General features: G+C 36.6%; 1 protein-coding gene across 6 annotated transcripts in view; it reads left to right on the plus strand.

Moving 5' to 3' along the window:
- SMARCA2 (SWI/SNF related, matrix associated, actin dependent regulator of chromatin, subfamily a, member 2) overlaps positions 1-17956 on the plus strand; it is a 116890-nt gene that overhangs the window by 90275 nt on the left and 8659 nt on the right. For all 6 annotated transcript variants that reach the window (XM_041486086.1, XM_041486090.1, XM_041486091.1 and 3 more), the window contains one exon: positions 7101-7318. In XM_041486086.1, coding sequence (XP_041342020.1) covers positions 7101-7318 — 218 coding nt within the window. The remainder of the gene's footprint in view (positions 1-7100; positions 7319-17956) is intronic.

Here is a 17956-nt window from a genome sequence, read left to right on the forward strand (position 1 = left end):
GAATATGTTTGAGTATCATCTGGAAATTTTCCTGTGTGATATTTCACAAGTCCATTATAAATTTTCCTTCAGTCATGAAGGAGAGAGCTTCTTCCCCTGTGTTAAGAAGCAGGTTTATTACTATTACTGTAAGTGACAAGAATTCTTCAGCAGGTTATCTAGCTTTCCAAAATGATGGGAAGAGGGTTTGGGAAGCACAAACAAAAAACCGCAACAAAACAGTTCAGTGATAAAGAGTAAGGAGGATGATATCAATAGCTTCTGGCATAGAATTATTTTAGATTCCTCTCCCATCTTTCTGTTGCTCCTAGGTGATGTTGGCTTGGTCAAGAGGTTTTTAGAATTATGTCTTCTTAGCTAGACATTTTGAAAACTGTAGAAGACAATTACAGATGTGTAGATCTTCTCAGAGTGTGGCTAAGTAAATGTAGACCACAGAATAGTGATGATTTTTGGGTAGTTTCACATTCAGGGTCTTGACGCAGTGAATTTTCTCAGTGCTCTGATTGGTTGAGCAAAGTATCTTTATAGTCAGCATGATACAGTTGTTTCTTTCTATAACTCAGTTCCTTCCCTCTAATGGAGCACTTCCTTGGTGCTCACTGAGCAGACAAGCAGTGGTGTCCTGATATCATGAGTAGTTAATTGTGCTCTTCAATTTCTCTGTCTCTAAAGTTTTTGAAAATCTCGTTGGTGCAAAATCAGCTTGAGGAGTTCCATTTAAAATCACTGTTTGCCTTTTGGGGGAGGGACGAATGAGACTAATTACAGATTTTTTTTTTTTTTTTCTTTTTAACAAGATCTCATTTTTGAACAAGAAAATTTTATGTGCTTGTCAATGGGTTTAGTCATAACTTAGAGAGCTTGTCAGTGTTGGCTCTGCATGAGGCTTTACTTAATAATTATATTAAAGATGAAGCTTCAGCATTAAGATATCTTATATCAAGGTTAAATATTAGGATATTTCACCTGAACAAATTTTCTCAGACCCAAAAAAAACCCACTGATGATAAAAGCTTTGATCATATTAATATTTTAAGTCCTTACCTTTTTTTTTAATATTATGCTTTGTTGCTTTGGTTGAGGCCATTTCTCTTTAAAGATAACTCATATTTTTGCATGGTTATGTCAGAGCATTTGTCATTAGTCTTTGAATCAAAATATAGGAAAAACCTATAATTTACATTATTGTTTTCCTTAGTGTCTTATTAAATATAGGCAGATGGAGTTTCAGTGGAAATAATTGGACAACTATTAATAATTTTCAAATGCAAAACAGAAAACAGCCTGTTTTCTCCCACTCCTTAAAAAGATGCTAGTTTCCGTGATGTGACGACACAGACTCTCGCTTGATGAACATATGGCTGAATAACTCATTTACCATATTTGGTGGAATTTCAGCCTGTTTGAGAAGACAGTGTATTACAAGTTGATATGTTTTTGCAATAATTGCATTTTGAGTTTTTAGAAAAACAATACTTTGATGAAAGCAAGTTAAAACTGTATGTAATCACAAATTCTTTGCCTTTTGACAGATTCTGATCTATATTCTGTTTCAGTTTAGTCTCAGAAAAACTAGACTGGTGAATCTATTGTGCAGTAATACCCAGCAAGGAGAGGAAATTGAATTAAAATAACTCTTCATCAACCTTTAAAATTATTTTCAGGTGTTTATTGATTGCACTGTTGATAGAATATCTTAAGCCCTTTAATTGTCAAGTGTTAAAGGCATTTTTCCTCAGTCTTTATCTAGTATACTGACCTCTGTGTTGTTGCATAGCAAGATACAATTATGATGTAAGAAAACTTGCCATACAGAGTGAGGAAACAAGTCTAATGTGAAAATTAGAAGCAGTCCCAGATGTCAGGAATGTTATTGGTAAAAAAATAAGCAAGAGAAGTGGATTTTGAAGAGATCTATTTAAGAATGTGAACTGCAGTGTGAAAAGTTGAAGTCTTCATTGGTTACCAGATTTAATCTGAGAACAAATGTAAAATAAAGAGTGGTAGGATTTCAAACAGAGCAAGACAAAAAAAAAAAAAAACCAAAAAAAAACACGAAAAAAAACCAACAACAACAAAACCACCACAAAACAAAACAAACAAACAAAAAAAAAAAAAAACCAGGAGAACTCTCTTGGAATATCAGTACAATATTCCAAGAAGGATCATGTTGAAGAGAGAAGTTTTTAAGACTAAGTAGATGTCTTTTTGGGGGTTTTGGTGTTTACTGTTAGCTGTCCCTAGGGTTCTTTTCTACCTTTCTTCTATTCTAATGTGGTAAATGTGAACTTCATTTTGCAAAGCAGTCATCTGCTGTTCATTACTGCACTGCTGACATGTTTTTTTGGTTGTAAGTGCTTAACAACCCTTAACCTTAGTGCCTTTTGGCCAGTAGTCAGTAAAATGCCCTGTTATTTGTTGTTCCCAAAAAAGCTCATTCTTTTGGAGATTTTGTATGATTGGGTTAGTATTTGTGTTCAGGGAGTTGGTAAGATGGTGTGGTTTTTTTCTGTTTGCCTATGTTTAAGTGCTTTCTCTTGAAATACTGAGTTTCATTAGCATGCTAGGGTACTCTTCACTTGATAATGTTAGTTAGAATCGCTCTCTTTCAACTTTGCAAGTTTGAGAGGCATAGGGTGGGCATTGATGTTAAGGGATGTGGTAAGTTCTCTGAAAGTTCATCTCATTAAGATAAAATTGGAGAGGGACACAGGAAGAGTTTGCATGTCCTGTGCTCGTGTCCTGTTTCATCTGAACAGCTTCAAGCAGACTTACTATATATGGCTCTTTGCCATTTCTGCTCTTTGTGTCCAGTGTTTAGACTATAAGTAGTACGGATAGCTTTTACTATGTCTCAGTTTTCTAGTTGTCTAGTTATCTCCAGTTAGAGGAAAAATAATAATGTACTGCAGTGTTTTACCATGTAAATGAGACAGGCCTTAGACACCGAAGCTGATTTTATGATGAGCACCTCCACTGATTCACTCTGCAACCACACTTCCTGTAAAATTACTTTAAAACATATTAGTTGTGTAAGGCCTGCACAGCTATTGACTTGGAGAACACCATCATGAAACAAAACTGAGCTGTTAGTACTAAATCCTTATTTGTAGCTGTAATTCTGAATTGAAAAGATGTTGAGTCACAGTGCTGTATCATAACTGGCAGAAGAATACATGTGTAGTATCCTGTCTTTCAAATGGAGAAAAGAAATAGTTTGCATTTTATCCTTACTTTGTTTCTGTTTGGTGCTCATGTATCAATGTTGTAACAATGTTCCCTAATAATACTTCCGCCTCAAAACAACTCTTCTTTAGGAAAGGTGAAAATCTAATTGCAAGCGGAGGTAGACAGAGTGTCTCAGAAGTAACTTCTGCTTGCCTCCTGAAAAATATATATTTCATCTTGGGAGGTGGAAGCTTCTTTTTGGAGCAAGATAGTTTGATTTCTTTAATCCATGATAAGTGTGCTCTTGACTCTTTAGAAATGAAATTGGTTTGTGTACATGGACTAGGTTACAGCAATATGAGTCAGAAAAGCAGGAACATTTTGTCAGTACAGAACTTAACACAGGGTCCTCATATTTCACTGGCATATTTGCCTTTTCATGAGATGCCTGGCAACTTGAAAAATTTGACGTAAATTTTTACAGCTGTCTTTGAAAAAAATGAGGTGTACAGACTTCTTTTGGTACTGTTTTGTCCGGTTTCCTTAATGGAAGGAAAGTGTTAAATTTTTCTTAGTGTACTATTTTCCTTGACTCCCTTGCTGTTCCTTCACTAATCCAGAGACATTTGAACATGGGAGAATATCTGTTTTATTTTGCACTCTTATACAGCCCGTCATCTGTCAGAAACTGGAGATCTGTGCCTGAGATTTGTATCATAATTGTACTGGTAAAGGTTTGGAAGGGCATTTTCTTCAGTGTGGCACTTAGGGCCTGGAATAGTAAGCTTTTCTAACAGGGATCAGTCAGATGAATTAGCTTAATAAATACGTTGCTGTTAATACCCACATGCTTGGATCATATCATATCATATGTAGATATATGCACAGAGCATTAACCTATCTGCTGATAATTGATTCATATAATACAGTTTTAAGCCATCTTTTGAGACAGAATAAAGCATATAGGTTTAATTTTAAATGTCATTGTTTATGTACAAAATACACATTTGTCTCTTGAGAACAAATGTTAAGAGTTACAATAGCAACATTTTTGTACTGCTTGGATTGCCAGAATGGTTTTCGAGTGGGGTCACTAAGGTCTTACAGCTGTCTGAGTTTACATTGATGCATAGAAATTTTGAAAACTTAATATAGTAATGGATTGATATATTGCTGGTTAAATAGAAAGTTTAGCGTTTGATGATAGATTTGTAATTTGCTAAGAGTTCCTTTGCTACCTGCTAGTTACTAATTTTAAGAGTGCAAAAGTATATGTTAGTTTGCTTGGGTTTTATTTTTATCATTTGTCTTTACTACGTTACTATATGTAATATTTTTTAAAATCCCAGCTCTTCACTTCTGTCTTTTCGTTCATATTTATTTCCCAAAATACTGCTTACTCTACGGAAAAATTTTATGCAGAATTCTAAAGTGATGATTCTGTGATGATAGGACCACTGTGATTTCTTATTGGTGAGATAAAATATGTTAAATGAGCAAAAATATAAATATATTGTAGTTAAGAGAAGTTTTCTGAAGGACTGAAGAATGTTAACAGAAAAAGTTAGCAAAGTTAACAGAATGATTACTTGATTTGGTTTTATTTTTTTTAATGTCTTTTAAATCAGAATAGGTTATTGTATCAGTTTCAGTAACGAAACTTGATCTGTTCTCTGTGGGGCAGTAGGAATACATTTTCTGTAATAAAAGCATCTTTAAAATGCATACAAGCAATTTCAGCTTTAAAATCATATATGAAATTGTCTAATTGTGCTATTATTACTAAAATAATAACAAGACTCAGCTAAAAATCTAATTTGAATGCTTAGAATAATAAGGGGAGAAATATGATAAGTAGTTGTCAATATTAAAACCAGCTGAAGGAGGAAGGCTTCAGGCCTTGTAGTAGGTAGAATGAAACAGCAGATTTCAGTATCCACAATCCTTTCAGTATTAAATTTTCAGTAAAATAAAATTACTTGTATATGAAAACATAGCCTTTCCCCAGCTCTCTTTTTTTTCCTGATCAGCTGATGAAGAGACTAGCAGCTCGCTGCTTTGCTGGCTTGTTAATTTTATCCCCACTAACTGTGATTTCCGATAGCCGGCCTGCTGATAGTGGTAAGGTAAATATCCTTTTTCATTGCCGTCTTGAAGATTCAGTAGAACTACATCACAGGCATGTGTAGGTGTGTAACACATCAAAAGTCGGTGTTCTTCGTATTTCAGTGTACAACTGAGTGCTTGAGGAGAGCAGTGACATTAACTGTTGACAGCCTTGCATGCTGTATTTATTGTTAGCTTTTCTAGCTTCCAAGATATGCAGAGAAATTTCCTTTTCTTAATCTTCATTAGCCTCAGTGGTTTATAGCGCGTGTCCTGCTTTAGCCAGATGAATATTAATGAATTTGTGTGCAGATTTTTTTTTCCCCTTCTTCTTTCTTCCTAACTCATCAGATCTCGAGCCTCCTTCATAGTGAATATCTGAATGCTGTGGAAGCATGATGTAAATTGTCTTTTGATTATTAAGGCCTAGTTTCACGCTGTCTCACAGGATTCTGCTTTTGTGTTTGTCTGTGGATTTGCACATCGGAGGATGCATAGGAAACAGATTTCAAAATCCCACTGTTTTTTTAAACATGCCAGGTTATTTTGTGTTGTGCATCAGGTTTTGTTCACAAAACGTTTTTGAAGAGACATTGTACACAATTGAGGAAAATTATGTCTAGGCTATAATCACTTTTTTATATTGATTGTTATGCTCACATGATCATAAATATTAGCCATGTTTGGTGCTGTGGAGAAATGAAGGTAATTGCCTTAGGATTAGAGCTCTTTCAGCTACAAGAAAGGATTGATTAGCATTTGCATGTACTCAAGGCAATATTGAGAAGCAAAAGCGACAAATATCAACATCAGTTATGTTCTGAGAAGGCATTAATCAGAGACCCTTAGTTTTAAGATTTTTAATTTTATTTATTTGTCATTTTTAATTTCAGTTCTCTTATGATCTGATATTTTTATTTCTTTTCTTTTGCTGGCGTTCTCAAATCACGAAAAGTTCAGCTTCTTGCTTTATGACGTGGATCTAATAGTGTGTGTGAACAGATTCCCTTTATTCCTGGTTCGGTTTTTTGTAGCAATTTTTTTATCCCTCTGTGTAGAGCTGCTGGGTCTGGTTAAAAGCATACATCCAGGTAACTCAAACAATAGAAATTAGTGTTAATTGTCTGTGACTGTGTGTATGGTTTAGTTTTTGGGATGGGTTTTTTGCATCCCATGTTATGAGTCCTGTTTAAAACAAACCACTGTACTATCAGTGCTTCTGCCTACCTCAGGGTTCCTATTCTAGAAGAAAATTATACATTTTGAGATGATTTTAACACTTAGGTGATTTAAAAGTTGCTTAAAAGGCTTGGAAGAAGAGTTGTTACTACATAAAGTATCTCTCTTTTATGCGTATGTACAAAGAACTGTGTGTGAACGGGCTTTGGGAGCTGAGCACAATTTAGACTGTCCTGTTTGAAAACATGTGGTATCAAAGTCTGTTTCGAATGGAACTGTGTAACCCAGAACTCACCCTGATGTGAAAAAATGAATGTTTTCTGTACATTTACTGAGACAATACCCCAGGCCAATATGTGTGAAATGTGATTTGATGCAGAATTAAAGGTACAGATAAAACAACATGTTTAGATGATAGTAGGATCCTTAGGAAAAGTTAATGTTTGGTGTCTCTTGGATTGCTGATAGGTCAGTTTCTTGTACTCTTGTTTATAAATAAACAGTTTAAACATTTGGGGTTGAATTATCTGCATCCTGTGGAATTGCAGAGGGTTTTTATTGTTGTTTTTAAATATAGTTTGCTATTTCCCATTGCAATATCTCTTTTGTTTAAAAACCATGCTTTTTGAATCCATGGTTGTCAGGCAATTGAAGACGGCAATTTGGAAGAAATGGAAGAGGAAGTCCGGCTTAAAAAGCGAAAGAGGCGAAGAAACGTGGATAAGGACTCCGGGAAGGAGGATGGAGAGAAAGCAAAGAAAAGAAGAGGCAGACCTCCTGCAGAGAAGTTGTCGCCCAATCCACCCAAACTGACAAAACAAATGAATGCCATCATTGATACTGTGATAAACTACAAGGACAGGTGAGCTTGGAGACAGTCTGTCTCTATCAAATGTGGTCTTTCCCTCCCTGCTGATACCACTCCCTGCATTTTATAACAGCTTCATTTTTTTCAGTCTTTAGAAAGATATGTTGACAACTGCTTTTCTGAAGAGTAGTTCCTCTTAGGGCCTGATCCTGAAAGTCTCACGCTTTGTAGAGTTTTTTAACGCCTGTCTGATAAAAAGTTGTTGAAACACAGTTTTAAAAAGCAAGAAGAAAGTAAGTGTAGACCTCCTGCTTAGGAATGAAGTCATTCTGCTCAAGGTGTGTACTTAAGAACATTCAGCTTGAGCAGGATTTTCCTTCAATTTAGTGAGCATGTGTTGAAATTAATCTTTTCAAAGACATGACTACAGATTTATTAATTCAAGTTTACATGGGTCTCACAATGAAAGACTGAAAGACTGCCCAAAATGTGTAGGGCTCATATCATGAGCATTAGAGCTGCCAAAAGAAAAAATACAGAAACACTGAAACATCAGAGATGGGAGCCTGTTTGTCAAGAAATTCCCATTTTCAGCATAAAAATGTACTAAGTAGTTAGACTTCAGGGAAAAATGACTCTTTCTAATCTGAAATGTCATCTGAAGACTTCAGTTTTGCAGATTTTCAAACTGCAAATCACCTGTGCTTCATGAGCAAGGAATTGAGAATTAGTTCATAATGTCTTTGAATCAGACTTGATTGCAAAAGTTGTATTTAAACTCAGTTTGTATTTGCCAAAAATCAGTAAAGCCTTCTTGTGTGCTTATCCCTTCTTTGCTGTACATTGAATTAGTTAGATCATATAGCACCTGTTATAAACTAAGTTAATACTAAATGCATTGAGAGAAAGTCAAGAAGTATTTGCATTAAGTGACCTGCACCTAGGTGTAGGAATGTATATTTTGTCTGTAAACAACTTCCAGTCGCTGACTTTAAATGGCAATTTCACTCTGCCCTTTTTTGCAGCTACTGTTCTAGGTCTGCATCTCTTCTAGCTCAAGGGTAGTTTGGGTGGTACTCGGTAAAGCACACACTGCTGTCATCTGTGCGTTTTTTGGGCATAAGTGTTAAAATGAGCTATTCTGTGATCTGTGAGCTCTTTGTATAGTACATCAAAAAGTATTTTATTGTATTGCAACAGCATTCATTGCAGCAAACATGATGAGCAAGAAGCTGACTACAATCTCAATGTATTTAGCTTGCTGTGACTCTCAATTAACAGAATTGCTGAGAAGGGAGAAGTGTTTAATTTAGATATTTCAGTCCTGACTGGAAGAAAACATCTGTGCATTTTAGATCCTTGGCCTTGAACCTTCTTTTGAAGCACCAAGCACTTCTGATCAGCATATCTACTTCTCACTTTTAAAATAGCAAGTACAGTTGCTTCCACTAGCCTTCAGTAGGGGATAGCTACTGATAGTAACTGATGGCTTCTGGGGGGGTTAAAGACTTTTACCTGATGTTTGTGCCCCAGGAAGTTCCTATGTGATTTAAGTTAAAAAAAAGTTAACAGCTGAGCTATTGTGTAGTGACATGGCATACTGTTTCCTCTCCCTGGAGCCCACATTTATGCAAGACAGAATTGCTTCCAGTTGAAAAAGTGTATGGACCTCTATTCTGTAAGGAATTAAAAATACATCTTAAACTGAGCTCTTCAGTGCTGTAAGTTATAAGGAGGAGTTCCAAGTTTCTGCATTCTGATTTTTTTGTGAGACAGCATCAAACCGCCCAATACTATGAAGAAATAGAATTATAAATTTAGGCAGCAGGGAACTTTAAAATCTTAAAATATTTGGGGTTAACTTGCTCTGGAGTTCAATTAATATTTTCAGGTTTTGCAGCTGTAGAATTAAGTGGGGTTTAGGCAGTGGAACCCTTCAGTTTTGTTGAGGGTTCAGTGTTTGTTCAGCTCTGGGCTTTTGTGAGTGTGAAGGCAATTGGGGCAAGTATTGAGGGACAGGTTAATTGGAAGAAAAGTAGGCCAGGAGTTTCATCTGGGGAAAAAAATGGGTTTTCATGCATTTAGTATTTGAATGCTTGAAATCATCTTTGTCTTCAGTTTAAATCAGTGCTAAAAGATGTTCATCTTTCTTTACGGTAAGTCCAGAGGGCTCATCTGAACTATGGAGAACTGATTGTATCCCAAAAGGTGGTCAGGTGATACCCATCCAAAATCTTAGTGACTTACTTAGGGCTGAGTTACTTCGTCAAAGCCAATTCTACAATCTTTAGTAAGTTTTGTGCGGTTTAAAGGGCAGCACGAAAAAAAGTGAAAAGAATGTGTTACTAAGCTATTAAGTCTCTCCATGCTTTATCTCACATTTTCCCGTGCTTTTGAGAAGAGCTGCTTTTAAATACAGAACCACATTTCTGGTCTTACTAAAGCTTAAAAAAAAAAAAAAAAAAAAAAAAGTGAAATCCATGGTGCTCACAAAAATCTGAAATTCTAGTTGACTACTTTTCTGTGGTGACACTGTCTTATGTTGATGCAGGGAAGGATTCTCCAAGTGCTTTCCTAACTGCCTAGAGCTTAAATGTGAAGATCAAAACTAGTTTAAACAGACATATTAGAAATATTTTAGCTAAATTTTCAGTGTGGATAACTGCAGCATATGATTCTCAAAAAAGGGAATGGAGAGGTCATTATCCCAGTACTTGTAGACCTCATATAATGAACTCCATGCAAGAAAATGGAAGTCCGCATTGAGGTCAGTTTTCTCTTCCTGCCATGTCCTCAGTGCAATTTCAACCATTTAATTTAGATTTTTCTCTTCTATGAAGTACAATTTAGCAATCCTCCAATTTCCTTTTATTCCCATTGTGAATCCCAATGTGATGTTGATTTTAATGAAACATTCCATTGGTAATAAGTTTAATAGTTCTTAGAGAGCAATTTACAAGTAAAACCTGATTTTCTGGATATTTCTAGAGAGCTAGAGACACACTGAAGGAGAAAAAACTGCTGTGAGATTTGACTTGCCTGACAGCCAGCATTAGTTTCCTGACATTACAGTACCTAGGATGTGTCCTGTATAATGAAGAAAATAGTTAAAAAGGAGGAAAAAGGACAAAGATGGAAGACAGTGAGAATGTTCAGCTTGGACTGCTTCAATGCCTGTGGTGTGAGAGTTGTTGAGGTCTTTGACCGTACTTGATTTATGCAGTCTCTGTTGCATTGAATTCTGGTATTGAGTGATGTGCTTCAAGATTTTCTTCATGTTGATAGGCATTTCTTTATTTTATCTTCATATTTATCTTGTTAAACTGGAAACAGATAGCTGATACCTCAGTCTGAAGAACTGTGGGGTACATGCTCCAAATCATTAAGTAGAAATTACTATTGAAATTACTGCTACCTTTTTAAACTGCACCTGTGGTCTCATTGCTCAGCTTTTAGTATCAAACCATAAAACATGTAGTGGTGCTACATATTCATATCCATTTTTACTCTTCTACACTGCTTTGGCATAATAGGCAAAGCTGAATTATTGTAGGTTTCATCTATACTTGTTTAAAATGGAGAATAGATCTGTAATGAAGCAAAAGTAGGACAGAAAAGATGGTCAGAATCCTCTGACTTCTAGGCATCTGATCTAGTGGAAGATGTCTCTGCTCACCCACAAGAGAAACGTTGAAAGGTCTTTTCTGACTCAAACCATTCTATGATTCTATGGTTTTGCTAAAGCATTTTTAGGGTACTGTTACAAGCTAGTATGAAAGAAAGACGATACAATGAGAAAGCTCATTAACCTCAGTGAAAATAAGGAAAAATACCTAGCTGAAGGCACTGTAAAAAAAGTTACTGATAAACTGGAAAGGAGTTCTTGGAGAATTGATGTTGGCATAGACCATAATATATTTATGGTATGTACTAAAAATGAGGAATGTCCTGGCCATAATTAGAACATCAGTAGTGGTGTGTTAATCACAGCAGACTGGACACAGTTAGGTCTGGAGTAAAAGAAATGGCATGAAGTACAGTATCTCAGAGTGCATTATATGGTGCTCAGAGACCAAAAATAAGAAACATTTATTCTGATTCAAGCATCAGTTCAGGCGGAACTGACAGAAGAAGAATTACCTGGGCAGAGAAATTATTGACCAAAACCAGCTGTGATCCATCAGTATTGTCCAGACATAAGAAAACAGGAGCGTTATTGTGATGCTGTTGCCTATGTGGATATGGAAATATTCATTTTGGGTGTATGTCATTATATGTGATACTGTTAAAATATGGTACCTGAATGCTTTTCGATTCAAGAAGATTAGTTTACACCAAGAAAAGTGTAAATAATTACTTCAGTGATAAGTAGCATGGGAGAGCTTTAAAAGAGGAAATAACTTTGTGTGTTTATCCAGTCTTGAGAGGGGAAGATGGTTGTTCTCAGTAAATTCACTTGGGAAAGAAGGGAAGCATAAACACAGGAAGTGTAGAAATACATAAAAATATAAGATGGTGGTCACAAGGTTATATGACTGGAAGCATTTTTTAATTCATATAAGTTACTAATTAAGAGTTCTGTAATCTTTCCATATGGAATGGTGAGACAGAAATAACTAGATAGATCTGGCCTTTGTTCGTTGATTTTTTTAAAAGTTCTGTATGATTATTTACAATACCAAGACCCTAGATTCAGGGACTTGGAAACCTGTTTTCAGTTACATTGATCCTGATTTTCCCCAATAAAGCATCATCTTTGCAGACTCCATTTGCAATACATATTAATCTGAGATTTTGTTGCTATTACTTCTTAAACTGAGATTTAAGTGCCATTACACCCTTGTACCTTGTTCTAATCTTGCATTGTGAAACATCTGTTTAGAAGAGAGCAAGTTGCAGTGCATCAGTCCAACATTATTGTCACATGTTTTTCCAGTTCCCCTGCTTTTAATTTGTCTTTCTTTCCCTCTAAAATTGGAAATGACCATAGAAATTAATATCGTGTAATCATATGTTATGTATGTTATGTTTTTCACAACACTAAATTGAAGAACCACAGAATGGATCAGTTTGGGTGGGACTACAGCTGGTCATCTGGTCCAGCCTCCCTGCTCACACAGGGTCGTCCCAGGGCACATGACACTGGGTTGCTCCAGACATTTCTTGAATGTCTCCAGTGAGAGAAACTCCACAGTCTCTGGGCCCTCTGTTCCAGTGCATGGTCACCCACACAGTAAAACAGTTCTTCCTCTGAGGTGAAACGTTTCTGTGCATCGCTATCTGCATGTTCCCTCTCAACCTATTGCTTGGCACCACCAAATCAGTTTGGCACACAAAAAGTAGTTTATATGTCCACTTAAAATGCTGTAACCTTTTGAAAGAATGGACAGTTTGGTGCACCACAACACTGCTGATAGCTTTTCTTTCAGAATAAGGAAATTTTATGCCTCATTTGAGCCTCAGCTGCTGATCTGCATCATACACATGCAGGCTTAGTCTCCTAAACTATATTTTTTCTCTTGTCATGGCTTAACTCTTTATGGTTCATTTTGGAGGAAGACAAGCTGTAAGTGTAGCTTTCTTTTTCTAATTAAATAAATAAAAAAAAAAAAAAATTAATGATACTTCATCCTGGCAGGATGAGGGAAATGCTTGTCCCTCTGTAGTTGGCATTAGTGAGACCACACCTAAAATCCTGTATTTTGGGCCCCTCACTTCTAGAAGGATACTGAAGTGCTGGAGTGTTTCCAGAGAAGGACAACAAAGCTGGTGAAGAGTCTGGAGCACGAGTCCAGTGAGGAGCAGCTGAGGAAGTTGGGGGGTTTTAGCCTGGAGAAAAGGAGGCCTAGGGAACATGTTACTGCTTTCTACAACTGCTGCCTGAAAGAGTTTCAGCCTCTTCTCCATAGTAGGAAGTTACAGAACAAGGAAATGGCCTCAAGTTTCCCTAGGGCAGATTTCAACTGGATATTGGGAAAAACTTCATTGAAACAGTGCTCAGTCATTGGACCAGGCTGCCCAGAAAAGTAGAATTATTATCCTCAAGGTGTTGAGAAGGTGTGAGGATGTGGCACTTAGTGGTAGACTGGGTGCTGGGTTAATGGTTGGACTCCAGCATAAATAATTCTATGATTCTGTCATTGATACCTTGCAATCCTTCAACTATCTTACAAACCCACTGTTTTCTTCTGCCTAACATCAGAATTTAATGCTTCCTGGGTACCAATTTGATACTACCACTAGTTGTATTAACATTGCGTAAATAGCAACAGCTGAATTCAGGAGTCCCAGGATGCTGATTGCTCTGTTCCTTATAGTGATTTAATTTGTCCCCTACCTGCCATCTGATCTAGTCTTAGATTAAAAGTAAGGACTTGCATGTGTAGCAATTAACTTCACAAAATCTCTTCCTGGCATCAGGTAGCTGTTGACCACATTCAAACAAGGATAGAAAAAAATTGAAGTGTGGAGGTTTTGTGCCTTTTGCCTGCTTGGCAAGAGACTACTCCTGTTTGGTGTTCAGCATTTGCTCGAGGAGAGGGTATTTTGTCTGTGCATGAAACGGATTTTGTTCATAGTCTTTTTAGCTGTTTTCTTAAGTTGCCAATTTTTGACTGTTTTAAAATGGAGAGTAACACAGCCATTACTGATCTAACTAGTAAATAATCATGCCAACTGGTACTCTTGGGTATTCAAACAAACAAAGTAAATAATTTTTACTTATATCCAAGCTCAAGTTATGGAGTGCATAGCCATGTGTCAAACCCAGGAGCTACATAGTTAACTATTTTTACCCACTTCCATTTCAATGAGGGACAGGTTTACCATGTACTACTGTAGTCAGTTCCAGAAAGGCACCTTAAACACTAATGAAAATTAATCATGTACCTACATAGCTGGGTTACTGTTGGAAGTCGCTGTGTCAGCTCTTGTAATTCTCCTTCTCCACACTTTTCTTTTGAATAGCATCTTTGTGTGTTGCATTTGATTTAAAGTTGTAGTTTTCAAGCCATGGTTCTGTTTGTGAGTGCTCTGACTTGGGCAAGCATGAGGACTCTTCATTCTACCCACTATAAATTGAATTTCATTATCTGTTAGAAGTTTGAAATTTACCAGAAATCCGAGAACATATTGCAGTTTCAGCTTTATAGTTATCTCTCCTTTTAATGCCAAAGGAGAAAGAGTGTTGGTAGTAGTATACTTCTAACAGGTATGTGGCAGCTTGTTTCTGGCCAAATACTGCCAGGAACACAAATAGAAAAAGGAACCTCATACATATTTGTTCCTGCATTTCATTTCACCAAGTATGATACTGACTAAAAGGGTGGAATTAAATGCTTGTATGTACCTTATAAGCAATTTGACAGAAATGAGAGAAAATTGAAAACATTGCACACAAATATTTTTCTAAGCAAAAACGTTTTCTAAATAAGCATTATTTCTTAATGCTGTTCTAACTTGTGCAGTATGCAAGTGTTTTTAATGTGAGCACATGGGACTGGCATGTTGAGCTGATGCAGTAGCAATGAACTGTCACAGTTCTTTCACAGTCAGATCTTTTAATTTATTCTGGTCCTTCTTCCTTTCAGCACGTAGCCTGCTAGTTGCTAGGCAACCATAAGTGATTTTTTTTAATATTTTTTTTTTTTTTTACTGCACATGATTCTTATGTGGTAGTTGTTGTGGTTATTATTTTCTAATTACATAAGTGAGCAAAAGGATTAAAATTAGAGTTGCATTAATAATTGCTAATTTTCGCCTCTGTATCCACAACACAGCAATTTGAGATTCTTAGAAAAGATCCCATTTGTTTATAGTATGGATGCACATATACAATGGGAGTGCAAGATAGTACTTCTTTGTGAGAGTGGGTTCTATAAAAATGATAGAATAGAATAAGCTGTTACTGATCTGAGTAGACAAAATCAGGCTGTAGTCTTCTGTCATGCCCTTAATGCTTTTTCTTTCATGCCCATAAGTGATGTTCAGCAATTAATTATATGAAACAAAAGCCTGAGGGTTTTCTATGGCATTCTTAGTATTCTTAGTTTAATAGAATGTGTGAACAAATCATAGTTGGCTGGTTTTGCACTTGGAAAATAGAATATAGCCGTTTAATAATTTATGAATTGTATTTTTAATATGAAATACCATATAAGGGTGGGTGTGTAAGAGAATGTGGATGTAAAAAGAGAAAATAATACAGCCATGAGATTAAAAGCTATAATCATCAGAAACTATTTCAGTAGGACACATAGGCTCCACATGTTCTAAAATTTGATCAGAATTAGTTTATTAGTGGCTGTTTCATTTTTACTGAAGTAATTGTGTTTCAGTATTAGACTCTGAAGCACAGTTGAAGAAACCCAACATTAGTGGTTCAGTAATTCTACTCAAATATGAATTTCTGTTAAGGCTGCTGAAATAAAACACAGCAGTGATAGTCCTTCTGTATAGCTAATCCGCATTCATACTGTACCAAGGTGCAGGCAGGTAAGTTACAGTGTGCTGTGTAATGGTGCAACAGGATACTGCTTTGTTCTGTTTCGCTTTCCTCACGATCAGTGCCTTGCTTGTGTGAGGTAGGCACTGATCAATTAGGAATAGCTGAATTCTCCCTAGGCTTCTGTATGATGCTTCTAAGGAGTCTGAATGTTTTGCAGATATAGTACTTCTTTCACAGTATTTTATACTCATTTTGTAAACGGGGAATAGAAACTTAAATTTTAAGATACCGTTTGGGCACCAGAGATCCAGTTGCTAGTTTTCATAGTGTTGTATATGACCAGAAGAAATTCCACTGATCTCAGTTACAGCTGTTATAGCTCAACACTTCCCTCTATGAACCAAAAAAAAAAAAAAAAAAAAAATAAAAATAAAAATGCAGTCCCCAATTTTCAAATGAACAGAAACAGACGTTAATTTAGTCAGTTGTGTAGAAAGTATATATAATGCGTTGCTTTTCCTTGTATTGCTTCCAGTTTCACTGTGAGAGGGTAGTCTGTGATGAAGACAGGTTCTGTCATGTTTGTATGACACAGACACACAGGTCAAGAACAAGGCTGGTGCCTTTAAATTCATTCTATAAACACTTGGACAGGGGAAGTATAAAAATAATGAGCATGTGAGTCCATACCAAAGGAGATGGTAGGTGCAGTGGCCAGAATTTCACAGCTATTTGCTGGTAGGAGAGAAATAAGTAAGACTTGGCTGTTAGTTACCTGGCCATTGTATGCTTTTGTTTCAGTAACAGGGTTCTTCCCAAATAAATTAGATCTTTTGGGTGAAGTTGCTGGTACCTGCTGCTGAGCTGCCAGTGGGCTCTGTAGGTATCTATCCCAACAGCTGTAAGTTGTACAGAAGGAGTACATAGACTTCACTGTCCTCTCTTGGGACAGGGATGCGCCCTACGCCCACTGCCTTCCCTCACCTGCAGCAGCCACACCCAGGAGCACACTCAGGTGTGTGCCAGAATCTTGCTGACACCCAGGAGGCAGCTTGGCAGCTACTGCTGAACAGGCAAGGGCTGCTGCTGCTGCTGCCGCTGCCACGTGTCTGACACAACTGTACAGGACGAGACAGAGGCTTTTGGTTTCTAGGTCTGTGTTGAATGAAAAAATAGTCTAGCTGCCTGTTGGTGTCAAAATTTTGGTAGAACAGTGCTGATTAGCAGTCTGCAACTAGAGTATTTACATTATTGTCCTCTGTGATGGAAGGAGCAGCATTGTCTCAGGACCAAACTGAGAACAACAAAAATTTGTGGATTAGGTGAGCACCAGATAGTTAGGAAGTGAGGAAAATATGTTTATTCCTTCTTGTTCATTAATCTATCAGGTCCATAAGTAAAATAGTACCTTCTCAAATTTTGATGTTACCTTAGGCATTAAGAAACGCATACTGTGTAGTAAGCATTCATTACTCCCAAAAAGGGGAGAGGTGCTGCCAGCTTTATGCTTTTTATCATCCTTATTTTGCATTGCAGAATTGCTTCAGTTAACCTTCAGTTCAGTTTTAGTTTAATGTCTGATAAGATCCTACACCACTCTGAAGGGTGGTTGCAAGAGAAAGCCTAGGGGGAAGCCAGTACTTGTTAGCCTTCTTGCCCAACTCCTGTGGAGTTTGATGTTCCTGAGATACTATCTGAAAATTCAGCTGAGAAAACAGGGCCTTTCTGGAGTAGCTGGGAGAGAAGGAAGCATGTGAATGTGAACTGGGAAATGCTTGTGAATGCTATGTGCAGTTCTTTGCAGGACTGTTTTTTTCTGGTACTCTATGAAAATTACATACACATGGGGGAAAAAACCCAACCAAAAACAACACAAAACCAACTAAACCCATAAGTGTCATCAGCACATTTTCTCTCAAAGTGACTTGCAGCCATGTATTATTTGGAAAATGGCAAATAAGAAGATTGAAAAAAGATCCTCAATACCAAAGTATTATAATAGCTATTAAAAGAGGATGAACAATGGGAAGTATGGATGCCTCTAAGTTTTAGGCAATGTTCCAATAGTATAAAAGTTTTATAGAAAACCTGTCAATTTATTTCAAATGAATGAAGAAGTACAAATGGCAGTAGTGATTTTCAATATAGTTGGAATGGTCTTCCCAGAAACCCAACAGTCATTAATAGAAGTTACTCATTTTTTTGGTTTTAACATTGAATTAGTGTAATAGTAATTAGCATATAGT

The sequence above is a fragment of the Pyrgilauda ruficollis genome, unplaced genomic scaffold (genome assembly GCF_017590135.1).
Source record: "Pyrgilauda ruficollis isolate IOZ18807 unplaced genomic scaffold, ASM1759013v1 scaffold74, whole genome shotgun sequence".
Taxonomy (NCBI): Eukaryota; Metazoa; Chordata; class Aves; order Passeriformes; family Passeridae; genus Pyrgilauda; species Pyrgilauda ruficollis.